Source organism: Pleurodeles waltl, chromosome 6, assembly GCF_031143425.1.
Source record: "Pleurodeles waltl isolate 20211129_DDA chromosome 6, aPleWal1.hap1.20221129, whole genome shotgun sequence".
NCBI classification, from domain to species: Eukaryota; Metazoa; Chordata; class Amphibia; order Caudata; family Salamandridae; genus Pleurodeles; species Pleurodeles waltl.
Window position 1 is genome coordinate 1,447,780,405 of NC_090445.1, and position 19,733 is coordinate 1,447,800,137.

The 19,733-nt window shown below is 44.6% G+C and overlaps 1 protein-coding gene across 1 annotated transcript in view; it reads left to right on the plus strand.

Moving 5' to 3' along the window:
- FRMPD2 (FERM and PDZ domain containing 2) overlaps positions 1–19,733 on the plus strand; it is a 393,759-nt gene that overhangs the window by 101,913 nt on the left and 272,113 nt on the right. Inside the window, exons 13-14 of the mRNA XM_069240896.1 lie at positions 2,101–2,253; positions 6,471–6,656. Of these exons, the coding sequence (XP_069096997.1) occupies positions 2,101–2,253; positions 6,471–6,656 (339 nt within the window). The remainder of the gene's footprint in view (positions 1–2,100; positions 2,254–6,470; positions 6,657–19,733) is intronic.

Below are 19,733 nucleotides of genomic sequence, written 5' to 3' on the forward strand. Positions count from 1 at the left end.
ATGCCTTGGAGCATTGTAAGAAATTGACTCTCCTTGTGTGTTGTACCAAGGGTGTTGAACGGAAAATCCTCTTCTAGTGGATCAGTGTACATATGGACATTATGAAATGCTGCTGCCCGAGCTATAACCTTTTGATATGAGGTGGAATCCTCAGGTGGTGAAGGTCTAGCTGGGTAGAGATATGGATCATTAGGTGTAGTAGGAAATGGATCATATATATCCCATGGGTCTGGATCATCTAATGTATTTTCCAAATCACGAGCCTCTCCAGGTGCCCAATTAGGTTGTGTGAATCCTAAAGGAGGAGGATATGTTGGTGGAGAAGAATGCTGTGGAGAAGTAGGTTGAGGGTTGAGGTAAAGGCTGAGTGAGAAAAAGAGTCTTTTCTTTTGTAGTCTTTTTTGGAGGCGGAGAGTCAAGCGCCTCTTGAAAAGTCAATTTCCTCTTTAAAAGGGGGAGGAGGTGTTATTATAATCCGACCTGTTCCTTCTTAAATCTGAAGTCGGCACTGACGAGCATCCATAACTTCTAAAATTGGTACCACTGGTGAATGGGTAGTTTTTTGTGTTTGTCTTGTGGAGTCACTGTGGGTTCCCCGGTTACATTTGAAATATTCCTCCTTCTCCTGGGTAATGCAGTACTATGTTAGCCTTCCTTCAAGTGAAGGAGCCCTGTTGGGCAAGCTTGAAAAAACCTCCAAAATCCAAAGACTGTTTGAGCCGTGAAGAATTATTACGTATTGTCACGAGTCTGGTAGTGCTAGGTCTGTTGGGATTCACCCGTAAGGGAGCAGGTGGGTTTGTAGTCTTCTCAGCCCCTGAAGAAAATTGTGCAATGCGGGCCCTGATGAGGCAAATGTTCATAAACAGATTGTGGGGTGCAACAAATGAGCTTGGGATCTTTGGTTTCAATAGGAAGGGGACTGCCTCACCTCCCTACAACACCCGTAGCAAAGTTGTGGACCTCAGAACCACTTTTCCTGCACCCCAGCATTTTTTGTTTCAGACATGCTATGCTCAACACAATACCAACTGGAGGCATGTAGGCACTGGGGATGACCAATGGAGGGGAGCCATACTTTACTAAAGGTCAGGCTGGTGACAAATTTGTTTTCTTGCAGAAAATCAGAACTATGAGAATAATCTTAATTGAGCTTGGTCATTCTTTAGTAACTGTCCTTTGTATCTACAGAGTCTTTCAATGGAGGGTTCCATTCAGGTCTGGGAAGCTTTCATAAGATCTTCTTTTAATGAATGGGATCCTAGACAGGTTTTGCAAAACGGTCATGCCTTCTTTAGGCTTGGTGCTAGCTTATGAGAGTCACATACAATACAGATTGAAGTCCATAAAGCCACATGGTCCACAGTAATGTGGTTCATCAGATTCCTGTCAAGGTCATGATATTTGTCTGATTTTCAGGAGGAGATGGACTAGGTCCTCGTGCAACTGTGAATACCCGCTATGTTAAATTGTTTGGCACCAGAGATCAAGCTCCAAAACAATTAGGTGACAACTTCAAAGATTTTGGCACCGGATAATTAGAACTAGCTGCTTCAGTTACTTTGTTTGAGAATTTTTATGTGGGCCTCTCTTCTTCAGGAGCACTGGAGGAGTACTGATTATTTTTCTGGGTGGTCTCTTGACTAATTGGACATGTAGAACGGTTGGGGCTGCAGGGACAAAGTAATTAAAAAAGTCTGCACATCTCGTATTGAAAACCAAGGATGTTCATCCATACATCTTTAATACTAGATATTCAGCACAAGTTTTTGTGCAAGTGCTAGAGCAAAACTAATTATCTGTGCAAACTACAGCCTTTCTTTGTTTCTACACAGACCTCAATGCCTCTTGGATACATTATTAGGAAAGTATTTAATATTTCCCCAGTCACTTTATAGCAGGAAAGTGCAGAATCCTCTATGCACTGTTTTGACATGGTCCTGTAGATCAGCGTGGGGATTCACTTGCTATTACTGACTTTAGATGGGTGAATTTGCAGCTGAAGTTCACCTGCTCTGCTGCTGAAATTTTTCAGTTTCTGCGTGTGTCATGTTTATTCACTTAAAAACAATCTCTTCTCCACCACTTTTCTTTCCCTAGGTTCATGGCAGTACGTATTTCCGTCCTGAAGACTATGTGCCAGCCACAATGCTGGAAAGGTTGAGTGCAGCAGAAGTATGCGAGGAGCTGAACCGGCTTCACAGGGCCCACTTCCAGCTACTGGAAGATGAAGCAGAGCTAGAGTTCTTACGGGTAAACAAAGATGTCCCAAGGATCAACATGATGTTATCAAACAATCAGTATGTAGAACAATTTACACATTATAAGTGAGGGTATGTCATAGGGATTTAATGTGGAATAGCATAACTAATGAGGGAACTTCCGACCCTGCATCCTTGCAGGCAGGTCGCTTCCTCCTCACCACTGCTCCGGTAAGTACTGCCATTGTTTTGGGCTTGTCTGGGCTTGTTTGGGCTTGGCTTCCCCTCCCCCGGAAGGTTCGCGCTGCTGCTTCCCAGCGGCCCCACCCCCCTCCCTCCTCCTCTGAGCTCTTCCTGCTCCTGACTCCTGCTGCCCCCACCCCCGCACTCCCATTGGAGGTTTCCCTCCCTCCTCCCAGCTGCTACTCCCTCCCACCTTCCCCTCTTATGCCGGCCACAGCGCGGACGCGCCAAAGGCGTGCCAAAGGCAAGCCCGTCTGCGCTTGTCCGCGCCAAGACCGTGCCGAGCTCCAGACTCCCTGGCCAACACGCCTCCCACGCCACCGAACACCTTTACACTGCCAACAAACTCCACGCCCTTAATCCAGGACGCTCCTCCATCTGCTTCCAGTCCACACCGACGTGCACCAAAGGACCCTTCTCCTGCAAAGCCTGCAATTTCACCTGCAACCTAACCTCCTAACTCCAAATCAAAACAGACAACCGCCTAAGATGCATCCTACTTAACATCCGCTCCGTCCACAAACATGCAATTGAACTCTGGGACCTCCTGACCACATACTCGCCCGACGTCGCATTCCTCACAGAAACCTGGACCGGGAAACTACAAGATCACCAGAAGAGACGGAATCAACAGACCAGGAGGAGGAATCACCATAGTCCACAAAAACACCATAAGAGTCTCCACCAACTCCCACGACACCATCAACTCCGCCGAGCACCTCCACTTCAAAATCCACATCAACGCCAACAGCACACTCAGAGGGACACTGGTCTACAGACCCCCTGGACCCAGACCGCAGTTCTGCGACGACATCCCCGACGCCGTCAGCTCCCAAGCCCTCGCCTCAACAGACTACATCCTCCTCGGTGACTTAAACTTCCACCTAGAAAATAACAACGATATCAACACCACCAACCTAACCGACAACCTCGCCAACTTCGGCCTCAAGCAACTCGTCACTTCACCCAACCACTCCGCAGGCCACACACTCAACCCCATCTTCTCAGCCAGCAACCACGGCTCTTTCAGCAACACCACCGAAGTCAGCTGGACAGACCACCGCTGCATCCACTTCTCCTACCAGAAACCAGTCACTCACCACCACTGCACACAACCCCCCCGACGCAACTGGAGCAAAATATCAACGGATCAACTGATCTCCACTCTCGCCCGGGCCCCACCCCCTGGGACCCCAGACCGCAACACAGCCACCACCAACCTGCATCGCTGGATAGAAGATTGCACCAAACACCCTCGCACCGCTCAAAAACCCACCAAACACCTCCAACAGAATCAAGGCCAGCTGGTTCACCCCAGAACTACAGGAATCCAAACCGCTATGTCGCAGAATGGAAAAAAGCTAGCACCTTGACCCTACCAACTCCAACCACATCGCTTTCAAGGATGCCCTACGCAAACATCACCAACTGATCCGCACCACCAAAAGGACCCACTTCAAAAACCGCAAAGACACCAACGCTCACAACAGTAAAGAGCTCTTCGGCATCATCAATGAGCTCTCCACCCCCAGGACGTGCTCCAACGAACCCCCGCCATCACAGGAGTTCTGCAACTCACTGGCAACCCACTTCCGTCGAAAGATAGAAGAAATCCACAATAGCTTCAAACCCCAGGCCCACCAGCTGACTACAAACATCCAAGAACCCAACGCTCCAAGCAACACCCACCTCCTCCACACCTGGACCCCTGTCAACATAGAGGACACCGTCACCACCATGGCCTCCATCCACTCCGGATCACCATTGGACCCCTGCCCACACCATATCTTCAATGAGGCAAACATCATCATCGCCCCCCACCTCTGCAAAACCATCAACAGCTCCTTCGAGTCAGCCACCTTCCCAGAAAGATGGAAGCACGAAGAAATCAATGCCCTGCTGAAGAAACCAAAGGCAGACCCAGACGACCCCAAGAACTACCGGACGATCTCCCTCCTTCCCTTCCCAGCCAAGGTCATCGTAAAAATCATAAACAGCCAACTATCCCGGTTCCTGGAAGACAGCAAGGTACTCAACACCTCCCAATCCGGATTCCGCAGAAACCACAGCACCGAGACTGCACTCATTGCTGCCACAGACGACATTAGGACCATGCTCGATGAAGGAGAAACAGCAGCACTCATCCTCCTGGATCTCTCCGCAGCTTTCGACACAGTATGTCATCACACTCTCCGCACACGCCTCCACAACGCTGGAATCCGCAACAAGGCACTCGACTGGATCTCGTTATTTCTCTCAGGCAGAACCCAGAGAGTCTGCCTCCCACCGTTCCTGTCAGAAGCCTCCAGAATCATCTGTGGCGTCCCCCAAGGATCTTTGCTCAGCCCCAGGCTCTTCAACGTTTACATGGCCCCCCTCGCCAACATCGCACGAACCCACCACATCAACATAGTTTCCTACGAAGACGACACTCAGCTCATCTTCTCCCTCACGAAAGACCCTACAACTGCAAAGAACAACCTCCACAACGGACTTCACGCCATCGCCAGCTGGATGGAATCAAACCACCTCAAGTTAAACACAGACAAGACAGAAATCCTCATCTTTGGCACCAACCCCTCAGCTTGGAATGACTCCTGGTGGCCCACCTCTCTAGGAACTGCGCCCTCACCCACCACCCACGCACGCAACCTAGGCTTCATCTTGGACTCCACACTCAGCATGACTCAGCAGGTCAATGCCATCTCCTCTTCCTGCTACAACACTCTCTGCATGCTCCGCAAAATCTTCAAGTGGATTCCCGTCGAAACCAGGAAAACTGTCACCCACGCCCTGGTCAGCAGCCGATTGGACTACGAAAATGCCCTATATGCAGGAATAACAACCAAACTCCTAACAAAGCTGCAAAGAATCCAGAACACATCCGCCCGCCTCATTCTGGACATCCCACGCCGCGACCACATTTCCCCCCACCTCACAGACCTTCACTGGCTACCAGTATCAAAGAGGATCACCTTCAAACTCCTCATCCACGCACACAAGGCCCTCCACGACACAGGCCCAGCCTACCTCAACAACAGACTCACCTTCCACACCCCCACCCGCAATCTTTGCTCTGCCAGCCTGGCCTCCATCCCCCGCATCCGCCGCACCACAGCCGGAGGAAGATCCTTCTCTCACCTAGCCACCAAGACCTGGAACTCCCTAACGCTCCACCTTCGCCAGACCCAAGACCTCTTGACATTCAGGAAACGCCTCAAGACATGACTCCACGACCAATAGCTCCCCCCCCAGCGCCTTGAGAACCTAACGGGTGATTAGTGCGCTCCATAAATCCTTGATTGATTGATTGATTGATTGAATAGTTAAAAATTAGGAGTGAGTAGGTCAGTGAGCCCATAAATGTGAGTGGGACTGAGTGAGAGTCAGTTTTGGTCTGTGAATGTGGATTTAGAATTAAGATTAATGAGAGAACGAGAGAAGCTTGGAATTGGATGAAAGAAAGACACACATAACGTTTCTCTCTTCAAAATGCCAAATCCCTTTGATATTAGAAAGGCTTATTTTAATAATACAATTAATAGTTCCAGATGATGTAAGGAAAGGTTCATCTTAGTTTTAAAATAAATTGTATAGCACAGTTGATAGATTTAAGAAATTATATGTGGAGATGATTATATTAGTTTCATATATTTAAGGACATACCATATTCAGAAGTCCAGGTTATGTAAAAGCAATTGATGGAACTCAAGATAAAGTTTCCATATATATGACACTGAATAAATTACTTTGGGGGTTATTCTAACTTTGGAGGAGTGTTAATCCGTCCCAAAAGTGACGGTAAAGTGACGGATATACCACCAGCCGTATTACGAGTTCCATAGGATATAATGGACTCGTAATACGGCTGGTGGTAAATCCGTCACTTTTCCGTCACTTTTGGGACGGATTAACACCTCCTCCAAAGTTAGAATAACCCCCTTTGTTTCCATGTGACATAAATGCTGAAGCTTTATAATGCATAAACTCTCAACACAACACCTGATTAGATGTATTTCTCTTTAGATATGTCAGCAGCTTCCAGAATATGGAGTTCTATTCCACCGCGTGAGCCCAGAAAAGTCAACTAGCACAGGGGTAGTGGCTCTGGGAATCTGCTCTATGGGAATAATTGTGTATGAAGTGAAGAATAACTGTCGCATCGTGAACCACCGCTATCAGTGGCGGGAAACTGAGAGACTGTCATCTCATGTGAGTGTGGTTACTGTTGCCAATACACCTCTCTATCTGTCTATCTATCATATCTATATATATATATATATATATATATATATATATATATATATATTCACTGAAAAAACCAAAGGTTCCAGGGACGTTATAGTTAGGTTCCAAATTTACTCGTACAAAGCCATAGAATTTCAGCAGTTATAGTTTGTGTTCTTTCAAGTAACTATAAGTCACGCCCCTGCCATGCGCAGTTTTTTCTTCAATAATTTAAGTAGTAATACATTATTTATATTTTTAATGACTTTTTAGAAGTTGTCATAAGTGCTGTAAAGGGTGAGGTAATTAGCAGTGCATGGCAAAGTTGCAGGTTATAGTTACTTGAAAGAACTCCAACTATAACTTCTGAATTTCTATGCTTTTGTACAAGTAAATTCATAACCCAACTATAAAGTCCCTGTAACCTTTGGGTTTTTTCAATGAATTTCTAAGGTCTTTTAAATTCTATATTCTAACTATAACGTCCATGCAACCTTAGGTTTTTTCTGTGAACTTTTCTGTGTTTTTTTAACGTTAAGTTGTTTTTTTAGTGAATTTCTATTTTTTTTAATATAAAGTTATTGTAATTACTATACGTTAATCCTACCACCGTCACACACGGCCCTGCGGCCAAGCCCTTATAACTGACTTTAATTGACTTAATCGCTCAAATTTTTGTGATGACAAAGATATATATTTTTATGTAATGGTAGTGCGAAGAGTTAACAACTTAGCTGTGAAGTGCTAACTTGGTGACTTTGAAAGAGCTCTGACATTGTGGAGGCATTATGCACAGCCTAAAATTATTTGCCACTAAGTAATGTCATTATCAGCATTGCATTATGTCATAGTGTTAATTAAAGATGGGAGTGGGACTGATCGTGACATGAATAGAGTACATCTGAGTATTATGTCAGGTGAGCAGTGGCTTTATCAATGATCTGGCAATTAAATCTGGATATCTATTGCTGTGAGGTAGTCTGGGCTTTATTGGTTATGTGAGATCATGGCACTTTTATCTCTGGGTGTTGAAGTGTGTGCTTTTAATTGTAATTGTATTCATATTGCACTTACTACACTAGTTGAAGGGTCAGTAATGTAAAGAAATGCACTATGTACACTCTGGGTATTACTAAAATCTATATTTTGGATGAACTATTTCATCTTAAACATTTTGAGCATTTTGTAGTAGTGTATCTTATACTGTGTGTAATATAAGTTTAAAATAGCGAATTACATATTCACAGTGCTTTCTGTCAGAGGCTATGGCCTCGTAGAACTAAAAATACACAAGTCTCTTTTCTCAGTGCACCAAGGCTTCATTATGTGGCTCTCTGGTTAGACATAGACCTCTGCAGTGCAATGAGCTAATAGAGGTTTCATAATGTACTATAATGTATTTCCCAATGAGTAACACTTTTAATTTATTTTTCATTAAAGCTGCATGTTATTTAATATGTAGCTCCCTAACGTTCACTGACCCTGCCCCCTCTGCATGCAGCATCACAGTTTCCATAATTTTTTTGAATGCACTTCAAACAATGTTTGTAGCCCTTTTGGGCTATCTGGTACCGCAGGGGGAGCATCAAGGCCTCTCCCGCGGTCCCACCGGCTCCCGTGGCCTGCAAGCATGGAGCTGCTTTTCATAGCAGCTCCCTGCTTGCTGGAGCAATAGATGAATACTGCTTTCTGACAGCTGGACCTGTTTGACAGATCCCACTGTCTGAAAGCGGACTTTGTTTGCTTTAGCTTTGTAGGAGCAGTCAGCTCCTACTAAGCAAAAGCTAACAGCTATGTCCTGGGGTGGGGACCCTGGGACATAGCAGGAGCCAGCCCTGGGGTGGTGGCAACCCCAGGGCCATCAGTGGCTCCATGAGGTTGGGGGCCCGCTGACCCCATCGAGCAAAAAAGAGCCCCAGCAGGTGGTGGTCCCCAGGGCTGGAGGGATGGCCCTCTGCATTACAATGAAAAATTCCCCTCGGACTTGGCCCACCTGGGGGCTTCAGATTAAAGAAGTGTGGGAGCCCACGCTTAATTATTACTCTTTTTAAATTTTTCAATGGATTCAGGGCGAAAATTAAAAACAAAAAAATGCTTTTTAGCCCAGGGGGGTCCCTCTAGAACTCCATCACCAGAGCTAAGGGGTGAGGGGGTCTCTCTACCCTGGCTCTTTAAAAAAAAAAAAAAACATTTTTAGTGGTTTGAAGTGTTGGCAGCCAATCACAGCTGTGCATTTCCCTGCCCGAGCTCGTCATTATTTGCGAAGTCATTGCGGCCAGAGATATACAAATTTGAATTTTCTTTAATATCTCAAAAACTACTGAACGTATTTGCACCAAATGAGCAAAAGCATAAACTGCATACCAAACACTAGCTTCGGCCAAATTTGGTGTAATTCAGTTCAGCGATTCAGGCTGTAGTACTGTCTAAAGGGAATTAACGTGGGAAACAACTTTTTTGCCCCCAATTTTTCTCGACCCACACATGACAGATCACCCCGAAACTTTCCGTGCGCAACAAGAATCACCAGCACTTTTTTTTAAAAGTTTCGTGAAGATTCAAATGGTGCCAAAGATATAGGCAAGTAATAACCACTTTTTATATGGAAACATGACTTTAATAATAACTATCTAGTGGCAACTGCACTAGGTAATGTGTGTATAAAAAAAGATATATATATATATATCGTGATTACGGTGAGCTTTCTTCCACCGCCAACAGCCACACCATAGCATCAGATTCCCATTCCATAATTTTTTTCATCAAAAATATGGAAATGCAGCGCACAATCACTTCATTTCATTTATTTAAAAAAAGGTGGTCCCCCCCAAAAAAACATCAACGAGTTTCAGCTAAACGCCTTCCACCGGACAAATTTCCTCAAAACAAACAACTGCCCAGTATACATTAGTTGTCCATCATTTCTTTTTGCACACCCTCCAACCTTACAATCTCACACTATTGCTCTCGATGGTATCTTGAGTGCCATTTTAAAGGGGAAAGATAGTACTATTGTGCACAATCTACAATTCCGTAATATCTGAGCATCAAGTCGGAGTACAGTACTAATATACAGAGACATTTTTTTAAACTCAACATTTTTTTTTCTTTTTCTTTGGTTTGAAACAACGCCCATCTCTGTCTAATAAACACATGGGGCCAGATGTACGAAACAAAAAAATTGCGAGTCGCATTTTGCGAGTCAATGCGACTCGCAAATCGGTATGCCAGGAAAGAAACCGGTCCGATTTAGCGACTCGCACCCGGACTCGCAACGCTGTGTGCGAGTCCGCAGATTGCGAGGTCGCTGTTTGCGAGTGTGCAAAAAACGAACTTGCAATTAGCGAGTTGGTGTCGCAAATTGCGAGTTCCCTCAAAATTGCTTGCAGGTGCAGCAGAACACTCCAGAAAGCACACCAAAACACTCTGGAAACACTTCCTGGCACATGATGATGACATCACAGCCAGGAAGTTAACAAATACACCTGGGAGGAGGCTGGACCACACCCTTTTACAACTGCCAGTCTGCACACTGAGCTAGCTGCAGCAGCCATGGAGGGAACCCCCCGAAAAAGGACAATTAAATTCTCAGAGAGGGAGCTTGAGGTGCTGACCGAAGAATGTTGTCAGCATCATGATGAGCTCTTTGGGAGAGCTGCCCTCACTGTTCTAGAGGCCACCAAAAGAAAAATCTGGCAGGAAATGCAGGAGAAAATCAATGCCCTGGGGGTGAGCCACAGGACAATTGAGGACATAAGGAAGAGGTGGTATGACCTCCGCTCCCGGACCAAGGAGAGGGTGGCAGAAAGGCTCCGGGAGATGAGAGGCACTGGAGGGGGACCATCATCTGTGCCACCACCCACACCCCTTGAAGACAGGATTGAGCAAACCTTTGAGCCGGAGGCAGTGTGTGGATTTGGGGACCTGGACACTTCAGAGCCCAGCACATCAACCGGTGAGTACCATGTGATAAGCCTGTACCCCTATCAATGTCATACCCCACCCACCATGTACACATGTGCATGCACAACCAAATTAGCTCCATTTCAGGGTAGAAAAAGCCAGAATGATGCATTATGGGAAATGTAGTCCAATAGGCAGTGCATAGGCAAATGTTTATTAGGAATTGTGCAACAGATACTAGACACTGACAGTGTGTTCCCCATGTCCCACAGGTCTCCAGCAAGACACCCCATACACCCCAAGCACCCAGGCCCAGGAGGACACCCCAGGACCCTCCAGCACCCCCACATGCACAGTCAGCAGCATTCCTGCAGTTGTAACGCCTGCTGCAACAGCAACGCCAGGAGCTGCCCCAGCAACAGCCAGGGAGGATACAGGTGCGAGGACAGGGCAGCCACCACTGCGCAGGCGTCGCAGGGCAAGAGCGTCTGATATCCGGAATCATCCTCCGACCAGCAGTGAGGCACATCTGCTGCGGGTTCAGCGCCTGCAAAACACAACATTGGGCAGGATCAGTGGGGTGCTGCACCGCATTGAAAGACAAAACCAGGCAAGCATGCGGCACCTCAACAGGCGGATGGACCTGATGTGCCAGAACACTGGGGACATTGCCTCTGCCATCAGGGAACTGGCGGCCGGACTGCTGGGTCAGGCAGAGGCTGGGCGGCGCAGGGATAGGCAGATTATGTTAAGACTGGACAGGATGGCCATCGGCAGGCTAGCCATCAACACAACAGGCCTGTCGAGGAGGACAGTTGGCCTGCATATTGAGATGGGCCATTTTGCTGGGGATGTTGCCAGGGGCCTGGGACGTCTCACACATATCATTGAACTAATGGAGACACGTGAGACGCGAGGGCCACCGGGGAAACACCCCAAGATAGTGAAGAGGGCTCCACAGTGAGCAGTGTATCTGCCACTGACAGTAGGGTGCTAAGGACTGGGAGGCAGAGCACCATAGATGCGGCTGGGACCAGCCAGGCTGGCAGGAGGGGCAGGAGAAGTTAGCCAACAGCCCGGACAAACAAATGTGGCACATGGCTTTAATGTGCCACATGAGTGGTTGGCATTTCCCTGCCCATGGACAATTGAATCATGTATATAGTTCATCCATTACATTATTAAAACTGTTATTTCTCTTCCACTTAACAAAAGGAGTGTCTGGTTAATGGTTGAGTATGGTGGGAGTTTACACGTACCGTCCAAAATATTGCGTTGCGATGTGTTCCCGTCTCAGTCTGCCTTGATTAGCTAGACTCCTATCCCCATGATGGCGGTGTGGTTGTTCTTGCTCTTCCTCATCAGGATCTGGGTCTGCAGGGGTGAGAGGTAGCCCACGTCTGGTGGCTATGTTGTGGAGGATGGCGCATGCGACCACAATTTTGAAGGCGGTAATGGGGGTGTATTGGAGGGCGCCTCCGCTGCGGTGGAGGCATCGGAATCTTGCCTTCAGGAGTCCGAAGGTGCGCTCGATCAGGTTCCTGGTCCTCTTATGCGCACTGTTGTATTGCCTCTCTGATTCATTGCTGGGTGTTAAAAATGGAGTCATGATCCATGGCCTTAGAGCATATGCACTGTCACCTGTTGGGCACAAAAGTACACTGTTAGTAAGTCCAGATAGTCGTGCACAGTGACCTGTGTGTGTGTCTGCAAGGTGTATGCAGCTCTACCTAGGAGGTATCTGTCTCCAAACTCCCCACGTTCCAGGCGTTGATGGATCCCACTATGTCTAAAAATGTAGGAGTCATGGGTACTGCCTGGAAACTTAGCTACGATGTCCGTGATGACGTAATGGGCATCACAAACAACCTGTATGTTGAGTGAGTGGGTACACTTTCTGTTGCGAAAAATATGTTCCAGATTAGCGGGGGGCATATTTGAATGTGTGTCCCATCTACACATCCAATGACCTGGGGGAAGTGGGCAATGCGGTAAAAGTCCAGCTTCGTGCTGTTAATTTCTGCCTCATTCCTTGGTAAGTATATGAACTGAGACCTGTGCGCTACTAAGGCATCTAGGAATGCCCTGAGGAACCTTGACACTGCACTTTGGGATACCCCACCTGCCACGGCAATGACCCCCTGATAGCTCCCTGATGCCAAGAGGTGCAGTGCGCATAGTACTTGCACATGCGTAGGGATGGCGCAGCCACGCAGGGTCTTGTGTTCTAGCTGTGGTTTTAGTAAATCTATTAATTCTAGAAGGGCAGCGCTGCTAAGGCGGTATTTAGCATAGATCTCCTCTTCAGTTTGCTGGAAAAGGGTCTGCCTTGTTCTATATATCTTCTCCTGTCTGTGGCCCCTCCTCCTCCTCTGCTGGGCTGCGTAGACTCTCCTCCTCACTGCTATCAGGTATATGTCCGCCATCTTGAGTGACCCAGATGCCTTCTGGGTCTCCTTTTATACTTTGGTAATGGTTACCACCTGCTCTGAGTTAGTGGTAAAAGCGACTTGCAAACTGGGTTTTTTGCGACTAGTCGCAATTTGCGAGTTGCAATTGCATAAGCTTTGCGAGTCGCAAATTGCGACACGCACATTGCGGGTCGCAAAAGGGGGTCGCAACGGGTGCGACTCGCAAACGGGGCACATCGCTTTTTGCGAGTCGGAAATGGGCTTTTTGCATCCCATTTCCGATTTTGCACTGTCGCAAATTGCGATTCTGCCCGTTTGCGAGTCGCAAACCTTTGCTACATCTGGCCCATGATTCTGCAATATATAGTGTAGTGTACATAACTAAAGGTTTATCATCATGGTCATAAAATATAATTAATTCATTTACATGACCTTCCATATTCTATCTGAGTACATATTGGAGGTATCAAATGGAATAATCTCCAGTATTGCATGACAGTAGTCAAAGTTGCAATATCACAACTAAGTTGTCCATGGTGTAGGTTTCTGTATGGGTAACCCCATTGTAGGCAAGAAATTCTAGGCAAGAAATATATAAAGTGACTAGTGCTGTGCATACTGCATTAAGGGAAATTGAGATGCATGGGGACTTTTGTAAATGAGTTAGGTCGTTGAAAACTGCATTCTCAAACAGTGCACGTTGATTAAAAGAAACCAAGCAACATTTCATGTGATCTTCTATGTGAATCTGTCAATCGGATATCCCATAAAGTGCTAAATAGCAGACAAATCTCCCTATAGCACCTAAAGTGCCAGAAAATAAAGTAACATGCTGTATATTGCAATATCTCAACAGTTTTAGAATTCCTAAAATATACTTGATCATCCTCATTGCCCATCAAATAAAGTGTCAAATGCTAGCATAATAATAAGGCGTCAAATAGGTGAGTTCAGATATAAATGGCTTGTTAATATCAAAAGCTAGTTAATAAAAAAAAGGTTCCTCAATCCTGCCACCTAATAGAGTGCCACATATTACCAACTGAAGTTCAGTAGCAGACAGATCTCCTTGTGGCTCTTAAAATGCCTGAGAATAAAGTGATAAGTGCTATATATCGCAATGTCTTGACAAAATTGATGTTCCTAAATTGTATAAGTATATACCAGGGCACACCAAGTACATCCTATTTGCTTCTGTATGTGTCAATGAAGATTCCAATTCGAAACTGATGTATAGTCACGTTTATTGTTCATCCAAAAGTATTCCATAGGGTAGCATCCATCATACATTAAGAGGAACAACAGCCAACTCGTGTTTCGTCAACATGACTTTTTCAAGGCTGTAAGGTGTATACATAAGAAAAGAGTAGAAAAAAGTTAAAATAATTTTTCTATCAGTTCGGACAGATATATGCAGTTATATGTGCTAACCCAGACAAAAGAGGATAAAAAGTGAAAAAAGGAAAAAACAGCGGAAATGGCAATGATGTTGAGAGGGAATGCTGTACACCCAGATTGAACCAATGGTGTAGACCGCAGTAAGAAGTGTATGTCGTTCGATCTTGTGGATTCTCTTCCTTGTATTGTTTAGTAAGGTTGTTGTGTAGCCACGTGTCAATAGGCGATGTTGTAAACCTTGAAACTCATTCAAAAGAGTCACATCTTGGCTCCAAGCTTTTCAGAAACCCAACTGTGTGTAACTCCATTCTCCATGCCACTAGTTCTCATCCAAAATCACAAATAGAGGCTATCCCATATGGGGATGTTGTTAGAATAAGACGTAACTGCAGCCAAGATGTGACTTTTTTGAATGAGTTACAAGGTTTACAACATCACCTATTGACACGTGGCTACACAACAACCTTAGTAAACAATACAAGGAAGAGAATCCACAAGATCGAACGACATACACTTCTTTCTGCCAGTGCTAAAAGATCACGTATACCACCAACAGTCTATCTCTTATTTTTCCATATAGTACCATAAGTTCTCAAATTCACAAAATTATACAACAGAATTGGTCATTGCTATTAGCAGACAATGCATTGAACAAAGGTATTATTGATGTACCAAAGGTGATACACAGTAGAGGAAGGACATTACGTGACAATTTATGACGTAGTTTTATGCCAGTGACCACCAATAGAACATGGCTGGGCAATCCTCCAGTGGGTTTTCATCAGTGTGGACACTGCAAAATTTGTGGGTTTGTGTCACCTTCCAATACAATACCAAGGTATCGCACAAAATTTCCAAGTTCCTGAATTGCAATACTAAATATATTGTATACTGCATTATATGCCCTTGTAAACTCATTTATGTTGGCAGCACTATCAGGCCTTTCAAGGAGAGAATACAGGAACATAATAGGGCCATTCAGAACATCAATCCTGACTATCCGTTTGGGACGCATTACAACTCCGCACACGGAACAAGAGAAATATTGGGCATCTCTGTACACGGTATTGATACTTTGGGCATGTGTCCACGAAGTGGTAATACCACCTTGATGCTGAGACGTTTGGAAAGCAAATGGATCCTTAAATTAAGAGCAGTAGAGAAAGGGCTGAACATAGAAAAGGATCTTCATGTATTTCTGTAAAGACATATGTAAAGTTTATCATTGGATGTTATACAAAAGATACTATAATTATGTAATTATTACATATTCGTTTTTGCAGCCTTGTTATGTCTTTTTTTCTCTTTGTCCTAATTTTGACAATGCCATTATTTGCTTTGCCTTTATAGCAAAACACTGTGATACACAATGTGCAGCTTTTTCATCTATTTGCTCGTTTAAGTTCTCAATATAATGCAATTTTCACCTTTCTTGTCTATCCCTTTTTGTGAAATTGCTTATACTTTCACTTATTAACACACTCTTTCGGTTATTGTCTTTACCAACTTCATAATGTTCAGGACTCTAAATCACCCCGGACTACTTTCCTACTTCGTTTTCTTTGAGTATTGGCAGTCTGTTTTTCCATGTCTATGATGAACATACAGTTAAAAGAAATATGGCGGCACCCAGCTCCATCGAGACGTGGTGTTAGTACCACTTTAACTATACAGTTATCGCTGGAAATGGATCTTAGATTACCTTCCCTCTTCTATCTCTCCGATCGCGATTAGTCCGCTCTCTAGTTCTATGAATATTTTACTTTAAAAGAAAGATGGCAGCACCCCGCGCCATCGAGACTTGGCGATAGAACGACTCTACGTGCATTGACAGGTAACTCTAGAATCGAGGTTGCTCGTTTGTTTTTCTCTGATACTACACCGTGTTTAGTCCGTAAGGCCTTTCCGTTGGGGCTTTTTAGTCTCTTTTTTTGGCAGGCACGTTCCTTAGTCGCATATGCCATTTTTCGATAGTAATTCAATGTCTCTGGAAGGTCGGGGAACTTTCTTTCGCTCAAACATTTGTGTGCATAAATATCTACGTCTCACTTCTTTTTAGACCAGACATTTTTAGAAGTGATTACCACCACCCTATCTTATAGCGTTCGTTTTGACTGAAGAGCTATATTTTTCTCTCGAGCTCTACTTATATCCAGGACACTTAAATAGCAATTAGTGACTTATTTATCTAGTCAGTGTTTTTTGCTCGCATTATGCCGCTGTACGGTTTAGGATTTACAGACCGTTTTTTTGTAATACATAATCTCACTGACCATTCGTTTAAAAAACAGGCTAGAATACACACTACTGGGTCCTTGGCTGTTTGTGTTTTAATACTCGTGGTCTCTAGAAAATACTATTGTCACTGCTTTGTTACTGCTAGCATTAGGTGCATTTGCTTTCTACACCTCTCTCCATGACTATGTTTATTTGTCCTATAGGCTTATCATGGTCGTGTCTGTTTTCATTTAAATTCACCCGAATCCTACCTAATGGTTTCAAGATTTGCACCAACAAGACGCCTTGGTGCAATAGACTATACTTCTTCAACACGTTTGACATTTGGAACTTATTTTGCATTGGTAGGTTTTCCTTATATATAATCTTTCCTTTTTTCACCGTATAGATATGGGCTTTTTGGGGAGTCTTTCTTATCACCAAATGGAAGCTTTTTCAATATCAACACTTCCATGTAATTTCACTTTTCTATATAGTAATTATCATGGATATTCCGTTTTATTCTATACATTAATTTTCATTCTAAACCATTGTTTCAATCTGGGTGTACACCATTCCCTCTCAACATCACCGGTATTTCCGCTGTTTTTTCCTTTTTTAACTTGTTATCCTCTTTTGTCTGGGCTAGCACTACACATATAACTGCATATATCCGTCCGCAATGATAGAAAAATTCCTTTTACTTTTTTCCTTCTCTTTTCTTATGTATATACCTTCCAGCCTTGAAAAAGTCATGTTGACGAAACACGTGTTGGCTGTTGTTCCTCTTAATGTATGATGGATACTACCCTATGGAATACTTTTGGATGAACAATAAACGTGACTATATATCAGTTTCGAATTGGAATTTTCATTGACACATACGGAAGAAAATTGGATGTACTTGGTGTGCCCTGGTATATACTTATGAAGTTTCTGGCATCATATGTTATTCATGTGATGCAATTTGCATTCTCTCTGGCTGAATGATCACCAGTTGGACACCCATTGAGTTACTTTCAGTAACATATTGACTACGCTATCTTGATTGCAATACGTATATGTATGGGAGGTGCGAACATTGTACACAGCCATTTACCTTTTTTGTTTATGTTCCTAAAGTGTACACAGCCATACTCTTTACACATCAGATACAATGTAAATTGCTGACAGAGTTAGGAGCATCAAACAGATAGATAAAATGTAGCTCAAAGGTTAAAATAAAGATAGCTCCTCAATAGTACCACCCAATGAAGTGCCACATGATGTATACCATAGGAAAATGGCAGTTAGCGATATTTTTAAATTGCACATAACCTTGTCACACTGATTCTTATGCAAAATATCATATATTGCCATAGGATCTATTGTATGCAGAATATGAGTTGATCACTAGAGGCCATCCTGATGTTTTTAAATGTTGGAATAACCACTGCTATTTTACAGGTGATCATAACAATCCCCAATACTGTTAAATAAAGCAAAACCAACCCTATAACTGATTGGATACTGTCCCAGATGTTCTCAAGGTACAGGGGGTAAAGAAATAACATTCTTTGTGACAGTTAATAGCAGTGTATCTCCTATAAAGTGCCTAAGTTCACACTCCATCCCATCAAATATTGAACAAGCGAATACCTCAATATCATATCACTACTGTTGTAATTCAATATATGTAATTCAAACTACCATTTTTAATTAGATCCCCGTGAAGTGGATCTTCATAAAACTGAGTCCAAATAAAAGAACCACCAAAAGAAGAGAGGTCCTTCTCTCATTATCAACCTAGTCAGAATTTACCATCTCTACAAATGCACATGTAGTTCTGCATTTAAATTGTGTCCTCATGGGTATTCTGTCCCCAAGGATAAAATCATCCTGGATTCCATTCTTCTTAATTCTAATACCCTATCACTCTTTCTGGGGTCTATTTTGACCTGTTTAGTACCAAAAAAGGTCAAAAGCTTGTTTCCCATTATAATTCCCATAGGGATTTTGAACACGGCTTACAGCCTGAACACCTGGACAGAATTACACCTAATTTGGCAGAAAGGTAGCTTGTGGTCCAGAAAGAAGCCTTTTAGCTGTTTGGTGTAAATCTGTTCAGCAGTTTTCGAGACATTAAAAGAAAAAGAAATAGAGATATCTAGAGGCATGAAAGCTTTGCGAATACACCTGATCTCATGCTGAGATCTGATTGGCTGCCAACACTTCAACCAGGAAGTGTTTGCAGTCATCTTGGAACTCTGCTTCAAATTTGCAAATTAAGTTGAGAATTTGCTGCAAAAAAATGTGAAAAAATCCCTTGGTGGGTCAGGTCCTGGGGGCATATTAAAAAGAAAGGAGGGGGTGCACGGGTTCCCCTACCCCCTCCTGAACTTATTTATGCCCTGGTATACAGGAGTGAAGGGGGGGTTGGGCACCACTTCCTGGGCCTGTTTTGATTATATGCGGGGAGCTGCACAGACCTCCCCCTTCCCCCAAAGCTGCCTTCCCAGGGCTGAAATAAAGTGATGTAGAGGGTCCAGTGCTGAAATCTGCCCCGGGGACCATCTTCTCTCTGAGGCTAAATTAAGATCTTGGAAAGGGGCCACGTGCCCCCCCAGGTCCCCTCGATGAGCCAATAATGTCTCTGTGGACCAACATCCCACAGGGCCAGCTCCTGCTGTGTCCCGAGATACCCTCCACTCGGGACACAGCTGTTTGCTCTGACTTGTTGGGAGCTTTGACAGCTCCCGCCAAGTCAGAGCAAACACTCTTCTTCCAGTGGGCAAGAGATGTCAAAGTGCTGTTGCCCGCTGGAAGCAGAGGTTTCATCTCTTTCCCTTCCCACAGAGATGCGGGCAGGGAAAGAGACGAAACGATTGCTTTTGCAGACAGGGAGGTGCTTGTTTAGAAGCTTCTTGTGTGCAATAGTAGTGACAGCTCCTGCAGGAGGCAGAGAGCTTGAAGCTCCCCCCACAGTCCCATTGCACACTGGGTGCCTTGAGAGGCACCCAGAAGAGATGGCAGGCCCCAGAGGATGGGGTCCCCAGGACCACAACTGATCCGGGAAGGAGGGCTGCATGTCCCCCAACTCCATTTAATAGAGGAGGGTCCGGGGCCGAAATAGGCTGGGGGAGGAGGGACCACA